The sequence below is a fragment of the Oncorhynchus mykiss genome, chromosome 19 (assembly GCF_057628025.1).
Source record: "Oncorhynchus mykiss isolate SJ-2025 chromosome 19, ASM5762802v1, whole genome shotgun sequence".
Taxonomy (NCBI): Eukaryota; Metazoa; Chordata; class Actinopteri; order Salmoniformes; family Salmonidae; genus Oncorhynchus; species Oncorhynchus mykiss.
The window spans coordinates 43,260,382-43,283,009 of NC_143040.1; the positions used below are offsets into that span (position 1 = coordinate 43,260,382).

General features: G+C 43.0%; 1 protein-coding gene across 8 annotated transcripts in view; it reads left to right on the forward strand.

Moving 5' to 3' along the window:
• Nucleotides 1–22,628, forward strand: part of LOC110497719 (disheveled-associated activator of morphogenesis 1) — a 78,117-nt gene that overhangs the window by 44,135 nt on the left and 11,354 nt on the right. For 3 of the 8 annotated variants that reach the window (XM_021574027.3, XM_021574026.3, XM_021574028.3), the window contains exons 3-18: nucleotides 5,875–5,964; nucleotides 10,301–10,372; nucleotides 11,364–11,458; nucleotides 12,712–13,045; nucleotides 13,305–13,415; nucleotides 13,505–13,608; nucleotides 13,719–13,785; nucleotides 13,887–14,004; nucleotides 14,603–14,741; nucleotides 15,496–15,554; nucleotides 15,674–15,861; nucleotides 17,724–18,002; nucleotides 18,423–18,530; nucleotides 19,495–19,521; nucleotides 20,844–20,941; nucleotides 22,171–22,255. In XM_021574027.3, the coding sequence (XP_021429702.3) occupies nucleotides 5,875–5,964; nucleotides 10,301–10,372; nucleotides 11,364–11,458; nucleotides 12,712–13,045; nucleotides 13,305–13,415; nucleotides 13,505–13,608; nucleotides 13,719–13,785; nucleotides 13,887–14,004; nucleotides 14,603–14,741; nucleotides 15,496–15,554; nucleotides 15,674–15,861; nucleotides 17,724–18,002; nucleotides 18,423–18,530; nucleotides 19,495–19,521; nucleotides 20,844–20,941; nucleotides 22,171–22,255 (1,974 nt within the window). Of the gene's footprint in view, nucleotides 1–1,078; nucleotides 1,249–1,358; nucleotides 1,440–5,874; nucleotides 5,965–10,300; nucleotides 10,373–11,363; nucleotides 11,459–12,711; nucleotides 13,046–13,304; nucleotides 13,416–13,504; nucleotides 13,609–13,718; nucleotides 13,786–13,886; nucleotides 14,005–14,602; nucleotides 14,742–15,495; nucleotides 15,555–15,673; nucleotides 15,862–17,723; nucleotides 18,003–18,422; nucleotides 18,531–19,494; nucleotides 19,522–20,843; nucleotides 20,942–22,170; nucleotides 22,256–22,628 lie in introns of those variants that run through there. The other 5 variants (XM_090211093.1, XM_021574030.3, XM_090211094.1 and 2 more) reach the window with 3 other exon arrangements.

The following is a 22,628-nucleotide window of genomic DNA, read 5'->3' on the forward strand; positions in this document are numbered from 1 at the left end:
CTATCATTAGCATCGCTATGTCTTTCCTGTTCCTTAATTGTTTGAAACTTGGACTTTTTTACTTCATATTAATGTCTTGTCTTGGTTCAAAGTAGCCTATAGCCAAAATCCCACTATAGAAATGTTGAGACAATTATTTTATAAATACTTCCTCATTATTTTGTAAAGAGTTCTCCTGTTCTATGGGTTTTCTTTCAACTTTCTTTCATTGTCTAACAGCCAAATGCATTATCCTAGTCATATTCGCAACCCATGATAGTTGTTGCATCTTTAGATCTCCCCTCTTTCTACATTTCTAACAGATATTTCCATTTCTGTCCATTAAACCGCTCGCATGTGTGGTGCGAATTTTAGAACTGTGTTCTCCAGCAAATTGCATTTTGGAACATTTGCGCAAAGGCCTACCGCAGTTTGCACAATTTTGCGCCTAAAATGTGAAGAAATAATAGTTGATCAACATTTTTAGGCTAAACATTCTGATCTGTTCCTGTTCCATTAACCTTATTAATTGATATGACATATACATCCTCGACACTACTTTTATATGTTTAAAAAGTGAGTATACGCAATGCCCACTGAAAATAAGTGGGTATACAGTGTATACCCTCCACTACACCACTGCGTCTGTCCGTTGATGCACCAGACATTTTTGTGTCTCTGACTTGGGGCTCCACACGTCTCGTCTGGATAAGATCAGGCCTGTAGCTTGGCAGACCTGGAGAAGAGCTGTGGCATCTGGCAGTGATGTTTTCTCTCTGGTATGCCTGTTGTTCACACTGAACTATCTGCTCTGCTTTAGCTACTCTGTTTTGATGGGTTTTATGTTAGCCACATTTCATGCTGTCTGTTGGTCAAAACATATTTTTTTGTGCCTTTTTTTCACTCCTTCTCCACGTCCTCCACAGTCACCACTGTGCTGTTATGGGGAGAGATAGTTGACCTGTAATAACTTACACATGAAGTTGATATATTTGCACCCAAACATATGGTTTGAGAATGAACTGAGAGGCGTTGCAGTGGATAGCAGCCGTTTTACTGGCTCCTGACCAATTCTGCTATTTTGTGTTACCGAAAACAGCATCTGGAGATCAGAACAGCGATCACTAACCGGTTTCTACTTCAACGAGTCAGCAGCTCTGTACGTTCTGCATACTCCGACACAAGGCCCTAATCACCGGGACTCAAAATTGGATGAGATGGCGCGAAAGATGCAGATGAGCCAGCATCCAGACCAAACTTTGTTGACAAGTAAATAAACCGCCTCTAGGTACAGTCACTAGAGAACAAACTGGACGAGCTCCGTTTGAGACTATCCTACCAACAGGACCTGAAGAATTGTAATGTTCTATGTTTCACAGAGTCGTGGCTGAACAAGAAGATGGATAATATACACCTTGTTGGCTTTTCCATACATCTTCAAGACCGGTTGGCAGCCTCGGGTAAGATGAGGGAGGGAGTGGTGTGTCTGTGTTAACTGCTGGGGCGCAATCTCGAATGTTAAGGAAGTCTCAAGTTTTTGCTCTCCTGAGTTTAGAATACCTTATGATAAGCTGCAGACCAACCATACTATTTACCTACATATTTTTCATAGCACTCTATTTATCAATGCAAACCAATGCTGGCACTAAGACCACACTCAATGAGCTGTTTAGGGCCATAAGCAAACAAGAAAGTGCCCACCCAGAGGCAGCTCTTCTCATGGCTGGTGATTTTAGGTGCAGGGAAACTGAAATATGTTTTATTTCATTTTTATCAAGATGTCATAAGTGAGACTACAGGCAAAAAAATTCTAGATCCTCTTTTCTCCACACACAAACGTATACAAGGCTCTCCCCTGCCCTCCCTTTGGCAGATCTTACCATAACTCTATCCTCTTGTTTCCAGCTTACAAGCAAAAACTCAAACAGGAAGTACTAGTGGTCCGATGAAGTGGATGCTAAGCTACAGGACATTTGCACTGAGCTAAAGGCTAGATCTGTCACTTTCAAGGAGTGGGACTCTAATCCGGATCGCTTATAAGAAATCCAGCTACGACCTCTGACAAGCTATCAAACAGGCAAAGCGTCAATACAAGAAAAAGATTGGATGAGATACTACAAATACAAATCATGACAAAAACAAAATGATTAACCAGTCATAACTACCCAATGGCAATGCAGATTACACAGTAAGCAACCAATCGATTAAACACAGGATATGACATCACATACTGCGCCTGCGCTGATGCTCGTCAGACATGGCAAGGCTTGCAAACTAACACTGATTACAAAGGGAAACCGAGCAGCGAACTGCCCAGTGACACGAGCCTAGCAGACGAGCTAAATGCCTTATATGCTAGCTTTGAGACAAGCAACAATAAACCATTCATGAGAGCACAAGCAGTTCCAGACCATTCTCCGTAGCTGATGTGTTTCAAGCAGACCACCATAGGTTACCTTGGCGTTCTTGTGCACAGGGGCTGTTTCAATTATTTTTGCCTCATAACCTTGAAAGGCTGGTAATCACTCACATCAACACCATCATCCCAGATGTCCTGGACCCACTCCAATTCACATACCGCCCCAACAGATCCACAGATGATGTAATCTTTATTGCACTCCACACTGCCCTCTCCCACGTGTACAAGAAGAACACTTATTTGAGAATGCTGTTTATTGACTACAGCTCAGCGTTAAACACCATAGTGCCCTCGGAGCTCATCACTAAGCCCTGAACCCTGGGACTGAACACTTCCATCTGCATCTGGATCCTGGATTTCCTGACGGGCCACCCCCAGGTGGTGAGGGTAGGCAACAACATATCCAACACACTGAGCATCATCACGGAGGCACCTCAAGGCTGCGTGCTTAATCCCTTCTTGTACTCCCCGTTCACCCACGACCTTGTGGCTGCCTACGACTCAAACGCCATCATTAAGTTTGCTGACAAAACAGGACAGTGGTAGACCTGATCACCAACGATGATGAGACAGCTTATAGGGAGGAGGTCAGTGACCTGGCAGTGTGGTGCCAGGACAACAACCTCTCCCTCAACGTTAGCAAGAGCTGAACGTAGACTACAGGAAACGGAGGGCCGACGGGGCTGCAGTGGAGTGGCTCGAGAGATTCAAGTTCCTTGGTGTCCACGACAACTAATACCGAGGCACCAAGTCTGGAACTAACAGGATCTAGAACAGCTTCTACCCCCAAGCCACAATACTTCTAAATAGCTACCCGGACTATTTATCTAACTATCTGCATTGACCTGCTTGACTTGACTCATGACTCATTAACTCTTGACTCATTACATACACCGCTGCTACGGTTTATTATCTCTCCTGTTGACAAGTCACTTTAGCCCCACCTATATGTGCATTCTGTATCTACTGGTGCCCTGTGTTTTTATATTTTTTATTTATTTAACCTTGATTTAACTAACGGAGGGCCCAGCAAGTCATTTAAGAACAAATTCTTATTTCCAATGACGGCCAGGAAAAAGGCCCCCTACGGGTACGGGAAAATATATCCAAGTTATCTTTACTCATGTTTTATTTATTCCTCGTTATTATTTTTTCTATGTTTTTTTCTACAGTGCCCTGCGAAAGTATTCGGCCCCCTTGAACTTTTGCCACATTTCAGGCTTCAAACATAAAGATATAAAACTGTATTTTTTTGTGAAGAATCAACAACAAGTGGGACACAATCATGAAGTGAAACGACATTTATTGGATATTTCAAACTTTTTTAACAAATCAAAAACTGAAAAATTGGGCGTGCAAAATTATTCAGCCGCCTTAAGTTAATACTTTGTAGCGCCACCTTTTGCTGTGATTACAGCTGTAAGTCGCTTGGGGTATGTCTCTATCAGTTTTGCACATCGAGAGACTGACATTTTTTCCCATTCCTCCTTGCAAAACAGCTCGAGCTCAGTGAGGTTGGATGGAGAGCATTTGTGAACAGCAGTTTTCAGTTCTTTCCACAGATTCTCGATTGGATTCAGGTCTGGACTTTGACTTGGCCATTCTAACACCTGGATATGTTTATTTTTGAACCATTCCATTGTAGATTTTGCTTTATGTTTTGGATCATTGTCTTGTTGGAAGACAAATCTCCGTCCCAGTCTCAGGTCTTTTGCAGACTCCATCAGGTTTTCTTCCAGAATGGTCCTGTATTTGGCTCCATCCATCTTCCCATCAATTTTAACCATCTTCCCTGTCCCTGCTGAAGAAAAGCAGGCCCAAACCATGATGCTGCCACCATCATGTTTGACAGTGGGGATGGTGTGTTCAGTGTGATGAGCTGTGTTGCTTTTACTCCAAACATAACGTATTGCATTGTTGCCAAAAAGTTCAATTTTGGTTTCATCTGACCAGAGCACCTTCTTCCACATGTTTGGTGTGTCTCCCAGGTGGCTTGTGGCAAACTTTAAACGACACTTTTTATGGATATCTTTAGGAAATGGCTTTCTTCTTGCCACTCTTCCATAAAGGCCAGATTTGTGCAATATACGACTGATTGTTGTCCTATGGACAGAGTCTCCCACCTCAGCTGTAGATCTCTGCAGTTCATCCAGAGTGATCATGGGCCTCTTGGCTGCATCTCTGATCAGTCTTCTCCTTGTATGAGCTGAAAGTTTAGAGGGACGGCCAGGTCTTGGTAGATTTGCAGTGGTCTGATACTCCTTCCATTTCAATATTATCGCTTGCACAGTGCTCCTTGGGATGTTTAAAGCTTGGGAAATCTTTTTGTATCCAAATCCGGCTTTAAACTTCTTCACAACAGTATCGCGGACCTGCCTGGTGTGTTCCTTGTTCTTCATGATGCTCTCTGCGCTTTTAACGGACCTCTGAGACTATCACAGTGCAGGTGCATTTATACGGAGACTTGATTACACACAGGTGGATTGTATTTATTATCATTAGTCATTTAGGTCAACATTGGATCATTCAGAGATCCTCACTGAACTTCTGGAGAGAGTTTGCTGCACTGAAAGTAAAGGGGCGCCCAAGCCCAGGTCTACAATCGGGGAGCCCAGCCCTGAGAATTACAGGTGGGACACAGGGTGTTGGTCTTAATCCCCACGGCCGAAAGTAAGTTCCTGGCAATATGGCACGGGCCCTACGAGGTGAATGAGAAGCTGGGACCTGTCAATTATGTAAACCTCAGCAGGTTTACCACGTGAACCAGTTGAAGAAATGGCACGAGAGGACAACCTTGGCCGTGTTATGGTCGGGGCCCAGAATGCCAACGGTACCAATGAGGACCTCGAGCCAGCCCAGAGGCATGAGCTCAGGGAGCTCGTCGATCTGAACATGGCGGTGTTCTCCAAGAAGCCCGGCTGCATGACCCTCATTGAACACCACATGCATACCCGGCCCGGGGAAACGGTACAAAAGAGGCCATATCGGATTCTGGAGGCCCGAAGGAAGGCCATGAAACAGGAAGTGGAGACTATGCTCCACTTCCACTCAAGATGAAGCTGGCTGAGAGAATGCCAAGAGTGTGCAAAGCTGTCATCAAGGCAAAGGGTGGCTACTTTGAATAATCTAAAATATATTTTGACTTGTTTAACACTTCTTTTGGTTACTACATGATTACATGTGTTATTCCATAGTTTTGATGTCTTCACTATTATTGTATAATTTGATCAATCTACTTCCCATCTTACTCACAAAACCAGTTTGAAGTCAGAAAGCTAAAAAATATATATATTTTGAGAAATCACAATGCCAAGATCATTCAAAAACACTATCAGCTTAAAATGATCGTAATACAGGTTTCACATCGATCAAGAAATATTTAATAGTCCCTCTTACAACAGGTTTGTGACAGTGTCAGGCACAGAGATGCCTAATAACCCTCTAACTCAGTACAATGTTCCTCTTTCACCTTGCAGGATGAGCTGGACCTGTCAGGGAAACACCGGGAAGTCATGTTTGCCCTGCCAGCTGAGAAGAAATGGCAGATGTACTGTAGCAAAAAGAAGGTAAGTTTAAGGCCCCTTGACTAGTAGTTAGTATTAATGTAACCATGTGTTTTGATTCTGTTTGTATTTTGTCTGAGTGTGAGAGAGGCCGTGTGTGTGTGTGTGCATCTCTCTTGCCCTCTGTGTATGTTAGCTACAGTATCCAGAGGGAATGTCTGCTGAGCACTGCTAGTGTGTGGGAAATATTTTAAATTGAAACAAATGAGAGAGAGAGCGGGAGAGACTCAACACAAGCCCCCCTCTCTTCCCCTTCCAATCCCCACCTCCTTGCCCCAATTCCGTTGAGTCAACACATCAAAGCCCTCCCCTAGTGTTCCAGCCCTCTAATATAATATTAACCCTAACGTTGGAGTTGTGCTGTTCCTCATTAATGGATTGGATACATTTCCTCGAAGGACGCTCTCATCTGTTGATCTAGCTCATCTAGCTGATAAATATGTGAATACAGAATCCTGGCTGTCTTGCCAGATTAAAGTACACACAGAGGTCCAGCCTGAATTTAAAATGGTGAGAAAAAAATCTATTTAATCCAATCTATACCCAATAATAACAAAGTAAAAATATGTTTTTAGAAATGGCAAATGTGCTGAAAATGAAATACAGAAATATATAGTTTGCGCAAGTACTCACTACTGAGTCGATACATGTTAGAATCATCTTTAGCATTGATTTAAAGCAACGAGTCTTTCTGGGTAAGTCTCTAAGAGCTTTCAACACCTGGATTGTACAATATTTGCACATTATTCTTTAAAAAAATCTTCAAGTTCTTTCAAGTTGGTTGTTAATCATTGGTAGACAGCCGTTATCCAGTCTTGCGATAGGTTTTCATGCCAATTTAAGTCAAAACTGTAACTAGGCCACCAAGATGATGTCTTGGTAAGCAACTCCAGTGTATATTTGGCCTTGTGTTTTAGGTAATTGTCCTGATGAAAGGTGAATTCATCTCCTAGTGTCTGGTGGAATGAAGACAGAACCAGATTTTCCTCCAAGATTTTGCTTGTTTGCTCTATTTTGTTTATTTTTATCCCAAAAAACTCCCTAGTTTTTATACCCTTAACAGGATGCAGCCACCACCATGCTTGAAAATATGAAGAGTGGTACTCAGTGACGTGTTGTGTTGGATTCAGGATAAAGTTTTTTGCAGTTTTACTTTAGTGCCTTATTGAAAACAGGATGCATGTTTTGTAATATTTTTATTCTGTACAGGCCTCCTCCTTTTAACTCTGTCATTTAGGTTGGTATTGTGGCATAAGTACAATGTTGTTGATCCATCCTCAGTTTTCTCTTATCGTAGCCATTAAACTCTGTAACTGTTTTAAAGTCAACATTGGCCTCATGAATAAATCCCTGAGCAGTTTTATTTTTCTCCGGAAACTGAGTTAGTAAGGAGGCCTGTATTTTGTAGTGACTGGGTGTATTGATACACTATCCAGTGTAATTTAATAATGGTCAAGGGGATATTCAGTGTCTGCTTCTTTTCCTTTTACCCATCTACCAATAGGTGCCCTTTTCTACGAGGCATTGGAAAACCTCCCTGGTCTTTGTGGTTAAATCTGTGTTTTGAAATTCACTGCTCGATTGAGGGACCTTACAATTTGATCTGTATGTGTGGGGTACAGAGATGAGGTAGTCCATTCAACTTATTATGTGACTTGTTAAGCACATTTTTACTCCTGGACTTATTTAGGCTTGCCATAACGAACGTATTTAACACTTATTGACAGCTTTTCATTTATTTTTTATTTGTAAAGAATTCCACTTTGACATCATGGAGTTTTGTGTAGGCCAGTGACACAATATCTCTGTTTAATCCATTTTAAATTTAGGCTGTAACACAACTAAATTTGGAAAAAGTAAAGGTGTGAATACTTTATGAAGCCACTGTAAACTAGAGGGTTTTATCTAGAGAGGCGTTACATGGAATTGACTTAATAAAGGAGAGTGTTTGACTGAATGTGAGTTCCCCCTGGTCTGTAACAGCCCTGTAAGTGGTTGGTTTCTGTTGTCTGGCATGTCCTGCACTGTAAGACCTTGTTAAGAGAGCGAGAGAGTGCTGCCATAGAAACACCAATGCAGCTGCTGTCTGTTGATCAGTAGGCAGCTTTCTTCTCAATGGCGGGCGCTGAGTGGCATGGCCAGTAGCCAATAGCAGGTGCAGGGCCCTCTGACCCAGGTAGCCCTTATACACTTCCTGTTTTTTACATTCCATTTCCTGTCCAGCTTACGCTCCCTCATTGTTCCATTACCGGGGTCAACGTCTTGTCTCATTAACTACGTGGATCTCACCTTGTCTGGGATCCAAATTGAACACGGCTCTGTTTTTCACTATTGTTGATCAGACAAGTGACACAATAGTGAAATTAAGCAATATTCAGTTGGGATTCCCGGGTAGATTTCATCGTCAGTTGGCCGGAACCTTCCAGCCATGATAACTGCCAAGGTGGTCAATGTGGGGTAGCAAGTGCGCTGTGGTCGCAGTGATGTCTTACTGACCTACAAAGCGAGCTCCAAGCTTACCAGTCTTCCAGTAAGTACTGGGAGATATAGCAGCACAGTGCTACATTTCACAAGTGGTCACTACTACTGTCCTCATTCCTGCTGACCCACTCCTTAAGTCGTCCACATGCTTCCCAGCCGAAACATTTCAGAAGAATTTGTGCATATATTATGACACCATTTTGTGATGTTTTTGACTTGGGTGAGGGTTTTTTCAGCTGTTCAGGCACACATTCTTTCTAAAGGCAAGCCCAAATTCTGAGCCAAAGTCTGCGTACCTTAATCTGTGATTAGACAACAGTAGGGATTCTTCAATAAAGTTTTCATGCACATTTTTTCTTTGAGAAATACTGCACCAAACATCTTAGATGTAAAATTGCACCTCTAAGATCTCATCGGCAAAAACATCAAAATGAATGACAGATTTCTTGAGTTATCTTGGATTAATACTGACTGTTTTGAGGAAGTGTATACTGGCTATGGCATCTCAAAAGGGGCAAACGGTACTATTTCTGCTTTTTTCTTGTTTTTCAAGCGAAGGTCTTTTAAGGGAGTATGCGAGCACACTCATTCTGTTTGGCTGGTTGAGTACGGCTAGGCACCAACCAAACTGAAGCATACTTTTTTTTTTTATAAAGATCTACTAAACCCAACTATTTTAATAAATTCTGGCGGTCTGAAATATATAGCCACCAATATTTTCTGGTTTCATCCTTATCTCACTGCTCATGTGGTGAGGATAGATGGGAATCTGGGTAACTAACACCTCATCAGGGAGAGAGAGTGAGTGCTCCAGCTCCTTTGTTTTCACAGATTTCTAGACCCCTTTAATGGGATATTGTGTTGACCATTGCTAAGCCTGTGAGAAAAGCCACACACTCATTTCACTAGCCCAGTCTTTGGTGTGCTGGTGTTAGTGTTTGTTTTTTTAGTTTGGGAAGCTTTGGGAAGTGTGGGTGGGCAGCTCACCCAGTAGCCCATTAAATCTGCTTACCTAACCACTCCTGTGGGGACTCAAAGGCTTCAATTATGAGGTGCCAGGGGACTGGACAGTATACGGAACTAGGACACTGAACAGGAAGAAAGAATGAAGAATAGAATAATTTCTCTTTTGAAATGATTGTGGAAGAATGTTTGAAAGAACGTGTGCATTGAAGGCTGGGCTTGATCCTGGTCAGTGTTGGCCAAACGTACGCTGTGATTTAAAGAGGAGCAGTAGCAGATTATAGCCTAAACATAGAAAATTACCCAATTGCAGTAAATGTACGATGGCATTATTTCAGATCATTAACCTTTTTATACAATACAAATACTACCATCTGTTGAGAACCCATAACTAAGGAGGGAAAAGGCATGTACTGGACATTACTCTAGACTGTTCATGCTCAGCCAAAACCTAAGACAAAATGGACGACTTGAGCCTGCGATACACAGGGGATTTATAAGAATCCATGAGATTAGGCTGCACAGCAACCTTATGCATTCTGTGAGACTGAGAGCCAGGTGAGAACCAGAGAGTACATATCTGGTGTGGTTTTTATGATCCCAAAGGGAGGCTAGGCTGGAAATTAATGAGGGCAGTCCAGCTCACACACTCCACTGTCACTGGAAGGAGTTGAGCTGCAATTACACGCTAGTGGGTCAGGTTATATAGGGGTCATAAGGCCTTGGAGGTATTCTCTGTTCTCAGGCTATGCACTGTACTTTTCAATACAGGGTTTGGGTTTTGTCTGGATGATGATATGATGGTCAAGGGAAATATATTAAACGTTTATGTGGTTTGGAAGGAATGTGTGTGTGTTTTATGTAACCCTTTGTCTGTCTGTCTTTTCTGTTTCAGGAGGGAGAAGAGAGCAAGGGTGCGACTAGCTGGCCAGAGTTCTATATCGACCAGTTGAATTCCATGGCTGCTGTAAGTACCCTTCTCCCCTCATCAAACACCCAACCTGTACTTGGCAAATATAGCTAACATTGCAGATGCAAAACAATAACACACAATAACCAACAATGCTGTAGTGTAGACAGAGCCATGTGATTTTGGTGTTGCACTAGCCACTATATAGAGTAGGCCCTCTATTTTATGGGTATCTCTCCTTGTAAAAGCTTATGGTCTGATGCTAAATCTGTGGAAAATTTGAGTAAATTAAGGGGGTAATATCAATTTGTTTTATAGTTTTGCCTGGAGGGTGGGGGTGGGGGGGTCTGTGTGTGTGTGTCTCTTCTACATATTTCTCACATATGTAAATAACTGTGAAACCCTCACAGTTTATATTAGGCAAATATGCAGTATAATAGTGACCTTTTATTTAACCTGGTAAGTTATTGAGAACATATATTTTAAAAATATATGCGCTGAAAAGGCTTGTCCACCTGAACATGCACTATTTGACAAGCTGATGACGTTAATCTATGGTCCCTTAATGGAATCTCACACCCTGGAGTTGTGTGTTAAATCTCCACATGCTTCCTCTGGTTTGGAGGTAGTAGTCCTGGGGGGGATCCCTATAGGCTAATTTAGGATGTTTTCACAGGGCAGTGAAGTTACAGTAGCACTAGGGCTGGCAGGTGTGAGATTCTGGTTGGATCCCTAACTTCTAACTGTTACCACAGGGTGTAGCCTGCTCCAGGCCAAGTAAAGGAAATGACCTCCAGTCATGTATCAGTGAAGGAGCTGCTGGTGGTCTGCTGGGATAATAGGATAAGAGCTGCCTGCTGGTGGTCTACAGCCAGGGATAGTTACTGAGCAGGTTCCTTCCCAGCACTGTGAATCATAGGTCTGGTGGTCAAAGTTCTTATGGCCTGGAAAAAACAGAGAACCATAACGGTCCTAGAACAGAGCCTTGAAGGACACCATTTTGAGTTTTAGTGAGCACATTGTTATTGAGTCGTCTTGTCATCACCAGAGGAAGACCCTTATTGCTTTGGAAATGGAGGATGAGGAAGAGAGGAACAAGACAATAGAGAGCTTAAAGACAGCTCTAAGGACACAACCCATGAGGTAAACCAGTGACACTCACACACTCATGCTCCTTTTAATGCTTACATGTTCTCGTATGCATGCATTCAATTATGATGTGTGCTATGTATGTGTTTGTGAAACCGAAGGCTGAAATTGAAGAATTGGATAGCCTTAGATCACACGAGATCGAGTTTCCTTTTCTTTTATGAGATATTAGTTATGATAAACTCATATTCTATTTTGAGCATAAGTCATAACAGATTTTGGCCAAGAGTGATTTAGTGAGTCTGCTATTTTCACAAAGTAGGTTGAGTTAATTCACTGTTAATTCAGTCTCCGAGTCCATTCATCATCATTAGAGTGACCTAATATGATTAATCACCAGACTAGGCTTTGTGTTGAGAGCCATTCAGACTCAGTTCCAGTCCAAACATCACTGCATTAATATGATATTACAGCTCTATAGACCACACCGCGTAGACTAGTCTGACACACGCACACACACACGTGCACGTATGCAAGCACACACACGTGAGGTAAAATGTCTTCCCCTTAAGGTCCTCCAGAGGTTAGGTCTCCTTCTCACCTTTCACCTCTAACCCCTCCCAGGGGTCATGGTAGTTTATCACCAATGAGCTCTCTCTGTTTTCCTCCATGCCTGTTTTACTGTGCTAAATGGCGCTTGGCTGCTGGCTGAAGATGTTTATTTGTCCTCTGTTCTTGTTTTCATGGAATGAAAACTGCAATTCCACTTGCTTACATTGAACACATATGCACACCGAAAGCACATGCAAACACACGTGTGCAAACTCTTAGTTTTGTTAAACAAAGAGAAGTTACTGTAGAGGGCAACAAAGGGATCAAACTCTCTATAAATATAATTTAGTCAATTTTCATAGAACACATGGTCACCACATTATTTTACATTTTATTTATATATTTTTTTAATTTAACCTTTATTTAACTAGGCAAGTCAGTTAAGAACAAATTATTATTTACAATGACAGCCTACCTCGGGCAAACCCAGACAACACTGGGCCAATTGTGAGCCGCCCATTGGGACTCCCAATCACGGCCGGATGTGATGCATTCTGGATACAAACCAGAGACTGCAGTGACGCCTCTTGCACTGAGATGTAGTGCCTTATACCGCTGTGCCACTCGGGAGTCTCAAAGGGCTCTGGTCTAAGGGCTCTGGTCAAAAATAGTGCACTACATGGGGAATAGGGTGCCATTTCAGATGCAACCTGTCTCTCTCCCTGACCTTTACCCTCAATCCTCTTCCTTTAAAGGTTTGTGACGCGGTTCATCGACCTGGATGGTCTGACCTGCATCCTGAACTTCCTGAAGAGCATGGACTACGAGACCACCGAGTCCCAGATCCACACGTCCCTGATTGGCTGCATCAAGGCCCTGATGAACAACTCCCAGGGGCGCTCCCATGTGCTCTCCCACACAGAGAGCATCAACATCATTGCCCAGAGCCTGGCAACTGAGAACGTCAAGACCAAAGTGGCGGTGCTGGAGATCATGGGCGCTGTGTGTCTGGTGCCAGGAGGGCACAGGAAGATCTTGGAGGCAATGCTGCACTATCAGAAGTTCGCTTGCGAGAGGACTCGCTTCCAGGTGGGAAGACAGACACCTTAGCCTCATAGACACCACTGTAGCCAAGTGTTCAATTGGGCTTTTCACACTAATGTGTTAGCCCAAGGTTTTCCTTAACCGTGTGTTAAGGCTGTGCCAGAGATATTGCATGGTCTTATTCACTTAACATTTATAACTTTCAGATGTTTATCTAATTCGTGTTTACGACCACAGCAATTTTTTTCTTAAGATCATATTACTGATGCTTACTCCTTATTTCTCCTCGTTTTTCCTGTCTTAGACTCTGCTGAATGACCTGGACAGGAGTACGGGGCGCTACAGGGACGAGGTCAACCTGAAAACAGCCATCATGTCCTTCATCAATGCAGTGCTTAGTCAGGGAGCAGGGGAGGTGAGTACTCCTCTTCCTCAAAATCTTTGCCCTCTTATGGTCCTGTTGGTTGTCTTCAGAGAGTCTTAACTGCTATGTGTACTCCACAGTCGAGCTTTGAGTTCAGAATTCACCTGCGATACGAGTTCCTTATGTTGGGCATCCAGCCAGTCATCGATAAACTGAGGTCTCACGACAACTCAACGTTAGACAGGTGAGTGAAGTCATAAACTGCGTGATTGGTATAGTACATTTAAGATCTAGACCACACTGTCATACCCAACTGCAGTAGATTGTGTCTGACCATGAGATGTTGTCTTCCAGGCATTTGGACTTCTTTGAGATGCTGAGAAACGAGGATGAACTATCTTTGGCAAAACGCTTTGACACTGTGAGTAACATTGGTATTTACCTATACAGTACATGTAGTTTGTAATAGTCATTTCTCTGTCTACTAGTTCTAATATCAACGTTTGTTTTTTATTGTTGCAGGTGCACATTGACACAAAAAGTGCCACGCAAGTGTTTGAGCTCATAAAGAAGAAGATGAACCACACAGATGCACACCCGCACTTTATATCTGTCTTACAGCACTGTCTCCTTATGCCTTGTAAGTGCCACCTACCTCCCGTCCGCCATTTGTTTGAGTTTGCCAAGACTCTTCAGGCCTCAACTTTTACATCTTTGAGAACTAAACGGTTTGGTTTCTCAGAGGGATCCAAGGTGGTTATATATCAGTGTTTTTAGTGTATTTTAGAACAGCAGTAAAAATGATGTCCTCTCTAGGTAGTTTTAAATACCTGGAAATTATTGTTGGAGTTCTGCTTATGTAAGGGGTTTCTCTCTAGAGCGTGTTCTTCCGTTTGATAAGAACTTTCTACACTACAGCGGAAATGTTGTTCCTTCACAATGCTTTAGCTTTGTGTATGTTGTCCTGAGGGAGCTGACTTCAGCCTAATCTCTCCCCTTAGACTCTGTCCTTATTGTGTTGCTATGTGTATGGTAGGATTTCATGGGCATAGATTTAGCCTAGTCCTAGACTAAGAAGCATTCTCAATGGACAATCTCAATTAAACATGCTTTTTACTCCCGGACTAGACTTAGTTTGTGTCCAGAAGACTGGCCCTAGATGTTTCTTGTTGCATATGCATTGGCTGGCGCAATCAAATGTTCCCTTAGGGTATTGATAAAGCTCTCTCTTCTCTCAGACAAGCGTAGTGGGAACACAGTGCATTACTGGCTCCTCCTGGACCGCATCGTCCAGCAGATCGTCCTGCAGAACGACAAAGGTCATGACCCTGACGTCACCCCCCTGGAGAACTTCAACGTGAAGAACGTGGTGCGAATGTGAGTGAGGGGGGGGGGGAATGTTTTGACATGCCTGAGTTATGTCTGAGTCGGTTTGACGTTCTCCGCACGGCAGAGGACTGACGGTCTTCATCATAAATCTCCATGTGTTATTTAACATGCCTCATTCCAGAAATGGCTTTAAACCCGAATATGGTGATCATGAATATAATCAATGCTGTATATTTATTAATGCGTTCATGTTATCCTGCGCTCAATACAGTGGCCATGATCAAAATCACTAATGGTCCAGGTACTGTACATCACAAATATTACATGTAAAATATGTATGTCCTATTATCACTTTCATTTTACAATCCTTTCACTGCTATTTGCTGATTTAGCATGAATACCCTGATCCCTTAATACTTGCTAAAAATCAGCAAGCAGATTTTACCAGGATTTTAATAATTCCCTTTTGAAAATATAATCCAGAATTAAAGTGCTTTGATCTGTTTTTTGGATGAGGAAATCTGTGAAACGTAGAATTCCAAACACACATACACAAACATCAGTCAACCCCTTCAGCTGCCTCTTGCAAATCTCAATCTGACTGGGTAGGTTTAGAAGAAGTTTACAGGTTCCCTGTTGTCAACTCTGATCACCAATGACTTGTCTAATGAACCCGTTTTTAAAAACGAAGCCTATGCCTAACCTCAGTGGCGGGGGGGGGGGGGGGGGGGGGGGGGTAATGCCTAGTGGGATTTTGCTGCGATGTTTAATACGTTAGATTAACCTCTGTTCTTCTGCTCAGGCTGGTCAACGAGAATGAAGTCAAACAATGGAAAGAACAGGCCGAGAAAATGAGAAAAGGTACACACATTTCTGGTTTCTATTAGCGTTAGGAACTGTCGGAAGGCAGACCTTTCTGTACTGTGTATCATCATACTGACGACTGCTCCGGTCTCGCCTGTTCTGGTCTGGTTTCTCAGAGCACCATGAGCTGCAGCAGAAGTTTGATAAGAAGGAACGCGAGTGTGAGGCCAAGACCCAGGAGAAGGAGGACATGATGCAGACGCTGAATAAGATGAAGGAGAAGCTGGAGAAGGAGTCCAGCGAACACAAGCAGGTCAAGCAGCAGGTGGCCGACCTCTCAGCCCGGCTGCATGACCTCAGCACTGTACGTTTGTTTGTTTAGATCTCTGTTTTAGCTCACAATGGGGATATCTTCCAAAAGTCCAAGGAAAAACATAGAAAATAGCATCACAGAATGCATTGTAATTTTATGTTACACTATCACATCTTTACACCTTACTCCTTCTTTTAGCTTTTCCAATCAGGAATAAAGGCAGGATGCTTTGGTTATAGTACAGTTGTATATGAACAACAACATAGCCTGCTGTCTTGCGAATTCCTACGATAATTGCGTGCTAAACAACAACCATAGCAGTTGGCTACACAGCACAAACAGTTCTGGGGCCAGGCTAACGTCCTCTTTTCAAATCAAATCAAACTGTATTTGTCACATGCGCTGAATTCAACAAGTGTAGACCTTACCGTGAAATGCTTACTTACAAGCCCTTAACCAACAGAGCACTTCAGGAAGAGTTAAGAATATATTGACCAAATAAACTAAAGTAAAAAGTAACACAATAACAATAACGAGGCTATATACAGGGGGTGCCGGTACCGAGTCAATTTGCGGGGGTACAGGTTAGTTGAGGTCATTTGTACATGACTATGCATAGTTAATAAACAGCGAGTAGCAGCAGTATACAAAACAAATGGTGGTCAATGTAAATAGTCCGGTGGACATTTGATGAATTGTTCAGCAGTCTTATGGCTTGGTGGTAGAAGCTCTTAAGGAGCCTTTTGGTCCTAGACTTAGCGCTCCGGTACCGCTTGCTGTTCATGACTGGTTGACTGGAGTCTCTGACAATTTCATGGTCTTTCCTCTGACTCCGCCTATTATATAGGTCCTGGATGGCGGCAAGCTTGGCCCCAATGATGTACTGGGCCGTAAGCACTACACTCTGTAGCGCCTTACGGTCTCAGATGCCGAGTAGTTGCCATACCAGGCGGTGATGCAACCGGTCAGGATGCACTCGATGGTGCAGCTGTAAAAAAAATGTGAGGATCTGGGGACCCATGCCTAATCTTTTCATTCTCCTGAGGGGGAAAGGTTTGGATGTGCCCTCTTCACGACTGTGTGTGTTTGGTGTTTGGACGATGATAGATCGTTGGTGATGTGGACACCAAGGACCTTGGAACTCTCGACCAGCTTCACTACAGCTCCGTCGATGTTAATGGGTGACTGTTCGGCCCGCCTTTTTCTGTAGTCCACGATCAGCTCCTTTGTCTTGCTCACATTGAGGGAGAGATTGTTGTCCTGGCACCACACTGCCAGTTCTCTGACCTCCTCCCTATAGGCTGTCTCATCGTTGTCGGTGATCAGGTCTACCATCGTTGTGACATCAGCAAACTTAATGATGGTGTTGGAGTCGTGTTTGGCCACGCAGTCGTGGGTGAACAGGGAGTACAGGAGGGGACTAAGTACACACACCTGAGGGGCTAGAGTGTTGAGGATCAACGTGGCAAACGTGTTGTTGCCTACCCATACCACCTGGGGGCGGCCCGTCAGCAAGTCCAGGATCCAGTTGCAGAGGGAGGTGTTTAGTCCCAGGGTCCTAAGCTTAGTGATGAGCTTCGTGGGCACTATGGTGTTGAATGCTGAGCTGTAGTCAATGAACAGCATTCTCACATAGGCGTTCCTTTTGTCCATGTGTGAAAGGGCAGTGGAGTGCGATTGAGATTCCCCTTAGCCGTTCAGTTTAGGAGTGGATACATAGGATGTTTGATTACTGCACAGTTAGACATGAACAACAACATTGCCTTGTGATGTTCTTCCAAATCAATAAATGTTGATTAGAACTGCTCTAGCTAGTACAGAGTGCTTCTATGATTTCCATTATGTAACAGAAATTATTGTAATACATCCAGTACTAATCGAATGTACATCCCAATGTGTCCCATATTTTTCAGAGGCCAAATCCAAGTGTTCCTGGTGGCCATCCACTCATACCTGGGGCCCCTGGAGGTCCCATACCACCCCCTCCCATGCATGCTGCCATGCCCCCACCCCCTCCACCACCCCCTGGGGGCATGCCTCCACCGCCACCCCCTCCACCCGGTGGCCCTCCTCCTCCTCCAGGCATGGGTCCCCCTCCTCCACCTGGAGCTCCCATGGGACCAGGGCTGAAAAAGAACATCCCCCAGCCCTCCAACCCACTCAAGTCATTCAACTGGGCCAAGCTGGCTGAGGTCAGTGAGTTCTGCTTAGTCAGAACGTGATGGACTGCGTCCATCATGGCACCCTATTCCCCATGAAGTGCACTAATTTCGACCAGAGCTCTATGGACCATGGTCAAAAGTAATGCACTTAATAGGGTGTCATTTTGGACAAAGCCAGTAATTACATTTTTTTTGTGCATGTCTGTCTAGTACAGAGGGAGTGAGTGCTGGCTGTGCTGATGAGGCAGACAGAACAGAGGTTTTTGTAGCTACATCTGACTGTCCAGGGGGAATGAAGGATAAGGATTGCCTTTTTACCCAATGCTTTATCTCTTGCATTGTTTGCACAATGGAATGAAATCAATATCGCCAACCAGCCCTAGACGTGTTTATATGTTGTTGTTGTAACTTTTACAGTCTTAGTTATGGATGGGGGCTGTTTTGTTGCAGAATAAGCTGGAGGGCACTGTGTGGACGGATGTCGATGACATCAAGGTTTTCAAAATCCTGGACCTTGAGGACATCGAGAAGACCTTCTCTGCATACCAGAGACAGCAGGTATAGTTTAACACCTAAATACCAAAGTATTACTGTAGGGAAAAGGCATTTCAGTATATAGCAATTCATCCTTAAGCACAGGACACAAGACCTCAAATCACTTCTTAACAATTTGCATGTAACTACTTTGAGTGTTTCCATGGCCACTGACCATGCTGTTCTAACAAACACTTCTAGCTAGTGATAAACACATGCATGCCATTGCACTTTGTAACTGAATCCTTCCAGCAGCACTTCTCAACACATTGTCTGGAACTGGCTTAAAGGGCAATCAGGCCATTACAGAGCATTTTACTGTAGCCTGGTCTCAGATCGGTTTGTGCTGTCTTGCCAACTCCTATGGTGACAATGACCTTAAGACTTGGCAAGATAGCACAAACAGATCTGGGACCAGGCTAGCTTTTTTGTTTTTTGTAGGTCCGATCAATTGAATCATCTACTTTGTGAGTGTTCCCAGACGGAATTAATGTTTGGAACAGGAAGTAGCCATGCTGATAACATGGTCCTTGGATAGTTTACTGATGATGCTGCATGAGAAGGGTGGCATTTTTCATTAAGCCTTTATATGTCCACAATGTCTATTCTAGTTCAGTTGAAATCCTCCAGATATCACTTTTCCTATACCTTTTCCTTTAACCAACCTAAAAAGTCTGTGATTGGAAAGGTTAGACTAGGGCCCAATTCCCATTACTAACTACCCATTAAAAGTATAAATAAAGTTGCATCAAATTGAATTCCTTTTGTTGTATAAGGAATTTATGAATTTTAAGCCATGCTGTTTATGATGTGTCTGAACAAAGTTAATTTGCATCTCTGACTCATGATTCCGCTTTTCCTCACAAACAAATGCATAAATGGCCACTGAGCTGGCCCTGTATTTCACCATACATAGCCTACTGCACGCTTGTTCTGATTAATAATGAATGCCGAATCTTCCTTGCTTCCTGCCCACCTACCTGATTAGGACTTCTTAACAATGAACAATAACAAGGTGAGTGAACTCTGACCCCTCTGACGTTTACCCTACTCTGCTTCTGTGACGCTTCTGTCTTGATGCTCGCTACCGTCCTTCATCGTACGCTGCTCTCTTTCTCTCCTTGTCTCTGTCCTGTTTATGTCTATGGGGATCGTGTGTCTCTGTGTGTATGTGTGTCCGTAGAGGTGAAATACTTGTGAAAGCCATGTCTTCCGGCAGCCTCCATCTCTGCGTTTCTGTGGATTTATTCTTTCAATCAATACTTTTAGAATATACTGTACTTCTAAACACACCAACATGATGTTTGAATGAACTGTTTTATTGGTTATCATTTCAAGATGTTTCTGAACATAATTAGCCAAATTGGTTTTGTGGCACGCAGTCAATTCTGCAAACAGCTGGAGTCTTGCAACTATAAAAAAGTGCCAGATCTCCGTTTTCCAAAAACAAATCTCTCCTGTATTCTTGGGGTGAAGCAATTGATCGCCAAACACACTATTTCACACAGCCTGTTTCACAGCTGTCCTCCATTTGGCAGTTTCAAATACTGACCCATTCAAAGGAACAATTTGCTGTTTTATGTTCATACTGTGTGTCTCCTGTGCATCCTGGGCTTTTGTTAGGGTTTATGGTGGATGCATATGGGTATCGGGTCTAGTCTTTGTGTGTGTATGTGCGTGTGTGTGTGTCTGTTTTGTGGTCTGGTTACTATGTACCAGCAGGTGGTGAAATGGAAGAGGCCTTAAAAACACTTGTTCCTATTGCCGTTGATCAACAGCTAAACTGTATGCAGGTGTGAGTCAGCCACCTAGCATAGCATGGGGCACTGTTATTCCTGGATCTTATTCATTACGCACAAATGTGAATACTGACTGAGACAAGCAACGACTACTTGGGCTTGTACAATAGGAAACACACATTTTTTGTTTTACGTTGCAAAATATTTTTCTACGTGTTCCCTAATGAATATAACCCTGGTGTATTAGGTGTGGCTCTTCCTCCCAGAGAGAGTATTATTTAAGGTCATGTAGTCACAAGCATTTGCTGTGTTCAGCAAATACTGCATCCAAAAGTGCTTCAGTATGATGAGTGATTTACAATTGGGTGTTTATTAAACAGTAAAGCTGTCTAAATCTAGCTTGATGGTAGAGAGTACAATTTAAGGTCATGTACAGTAGTACAAAAAGAATGAGCTGTTCTGCGTGCTAGCCTCCATCCCAAAGTGCCTTAGTGTGATAAATTATACAATATTCTGTTTACATGAACGGAATGTGAAGTTCAGCTAATTACGGTTCATGCTCAAACTCTTCCTTCCCTCCCAAATGTTCTCCTTCCAGAAAGAGTCCGAAGATGATACTGTGACCTCCAAGAAGGTCAAGGAGCTGTCAGTCATTGACGGTCGCAGAGCCCAGAACTGTAACATCCTCCTCTCTCGGTTAGTATTTGACCTTTCTACCCCATGACATCATTGCAGAAGTATGTCCTACTTATATTAGTGGAGATCGCTTATTGTGATCGTGTCCATCTGATGGGTGCTTGAAATGTATTTTTCCACACACATACATGTACGCGTACAAACACACACACACTTCATTTGTTAACGTACACAGCCAAGTGTGTACATTCAATTCGTATTTAATCTACCATTTGAGCAATTCTGTATTTACATCAACTTCGACTCAAGTTGAGAGATCATTTTTCATATTTGACAATGTGTTTAAACATCAAGTGCAGCCAAGAATAAAATATGTACTTTGTAACGGGATGATGTTGGCCAGGAACTATTTGCTGCTTCATTACTGTCATCCCTGGTCTCCATGGCAGCAACCACAAACAGAGGCTTGTGTCCTTTCTACTAAGTTAATTTCATGTAGCTATCCTTCTCAATTTAAACACTGTAAAAGAAACCTGAAAGTTTAAGGGATTCAGCTATTTTGATTGCTTCCTGTATTTAAAGTCTCATTCAATATTTGTGGTTTATGAACAGCGGTTCATTCCTTTTTTTGAACTTGCAGACTTGAAAATGTTTTATTTCTGCAAAGTGGTATCAATTATGCATTAACAAGCCTTTTCAGACCTAGCCAACACTTTGAATAAGGCTAATATGTACATTTATTTAAAAAAATTGACATGACTGAATCTTAATTGCTCTGTCATTAGTGTGTGCCTAAATCAGGTATTCGGACTGTGAGAAGTCCTGTCAGAAAGCACCGTGGTCTGCTGTGGTAGGCTAGGGCTTCAGGCTCAGATGATGAGGGTGTTTGTTTGCCAATGGAGCTTTTCAAAGAGCAGAACCACCAGGCTTTCTGCCACCTGCTCTCTCTGGCTGGCTGGCTCTTTCTAATAGCTGTGACTTGAAATATTGACTCTGTCTCTGCAACTGCTGAATGTGTGCGGCACACGATATTAAGTTCTGGACTTTACTTTCTTTTTAACTGACACTTAGTGCTTTTCAAAATGGATACTAACTGATAATTGTTTGAGGTGACACATGTAGAACAGTACATTACATAACACGAATGCATTTCACATTACTTTTGAAACAAAAAGTAAACACACCCATAATAAGGCATTAACTGGTACAACTGGTGTCCTCTCTTGTTGACCATTTAGAACTGGTGTACAGTAGTCCTCTGTGGTAATGCTGATGCTGTTGTGTTGCAGCCTGAAGCTGACCAATGAGGAGATCAAGAGGGCCATCCTGACTATGGACGAACAGGAGGATCTGCCCAAAGACATGCTGGAGCAGGTGGGTCCTCCTCTCTCACTCATACAGCATGTAGCCCTCCTCTCTACTGTAGCGGCTTAATGGCTTTATACCATATAGCAGGTCCCAATTCCCATCCGATCCATCAAATCAAATGTATTTATAAAGCCCTTCTTACATCAGCTGATATCTTAAAGTGCTGTACAGAAACCCAGCCTAAAACCCCAAACAGCAAGCAATGCAGGTATAGAAGCACGGTGGCTAGGAAAAACTCCCTAGAAAGGCCAGAACCTAGGAAGAAACCTAGAGGAACCAGGCTATGAGGGGTGGCCAGTCCTCTTCTGGCTGTGCCGGGTGAAGATCATAACAGAACATGGCCAAGATGTTAAAATGTTCATAGATGACCAGCAGGGTC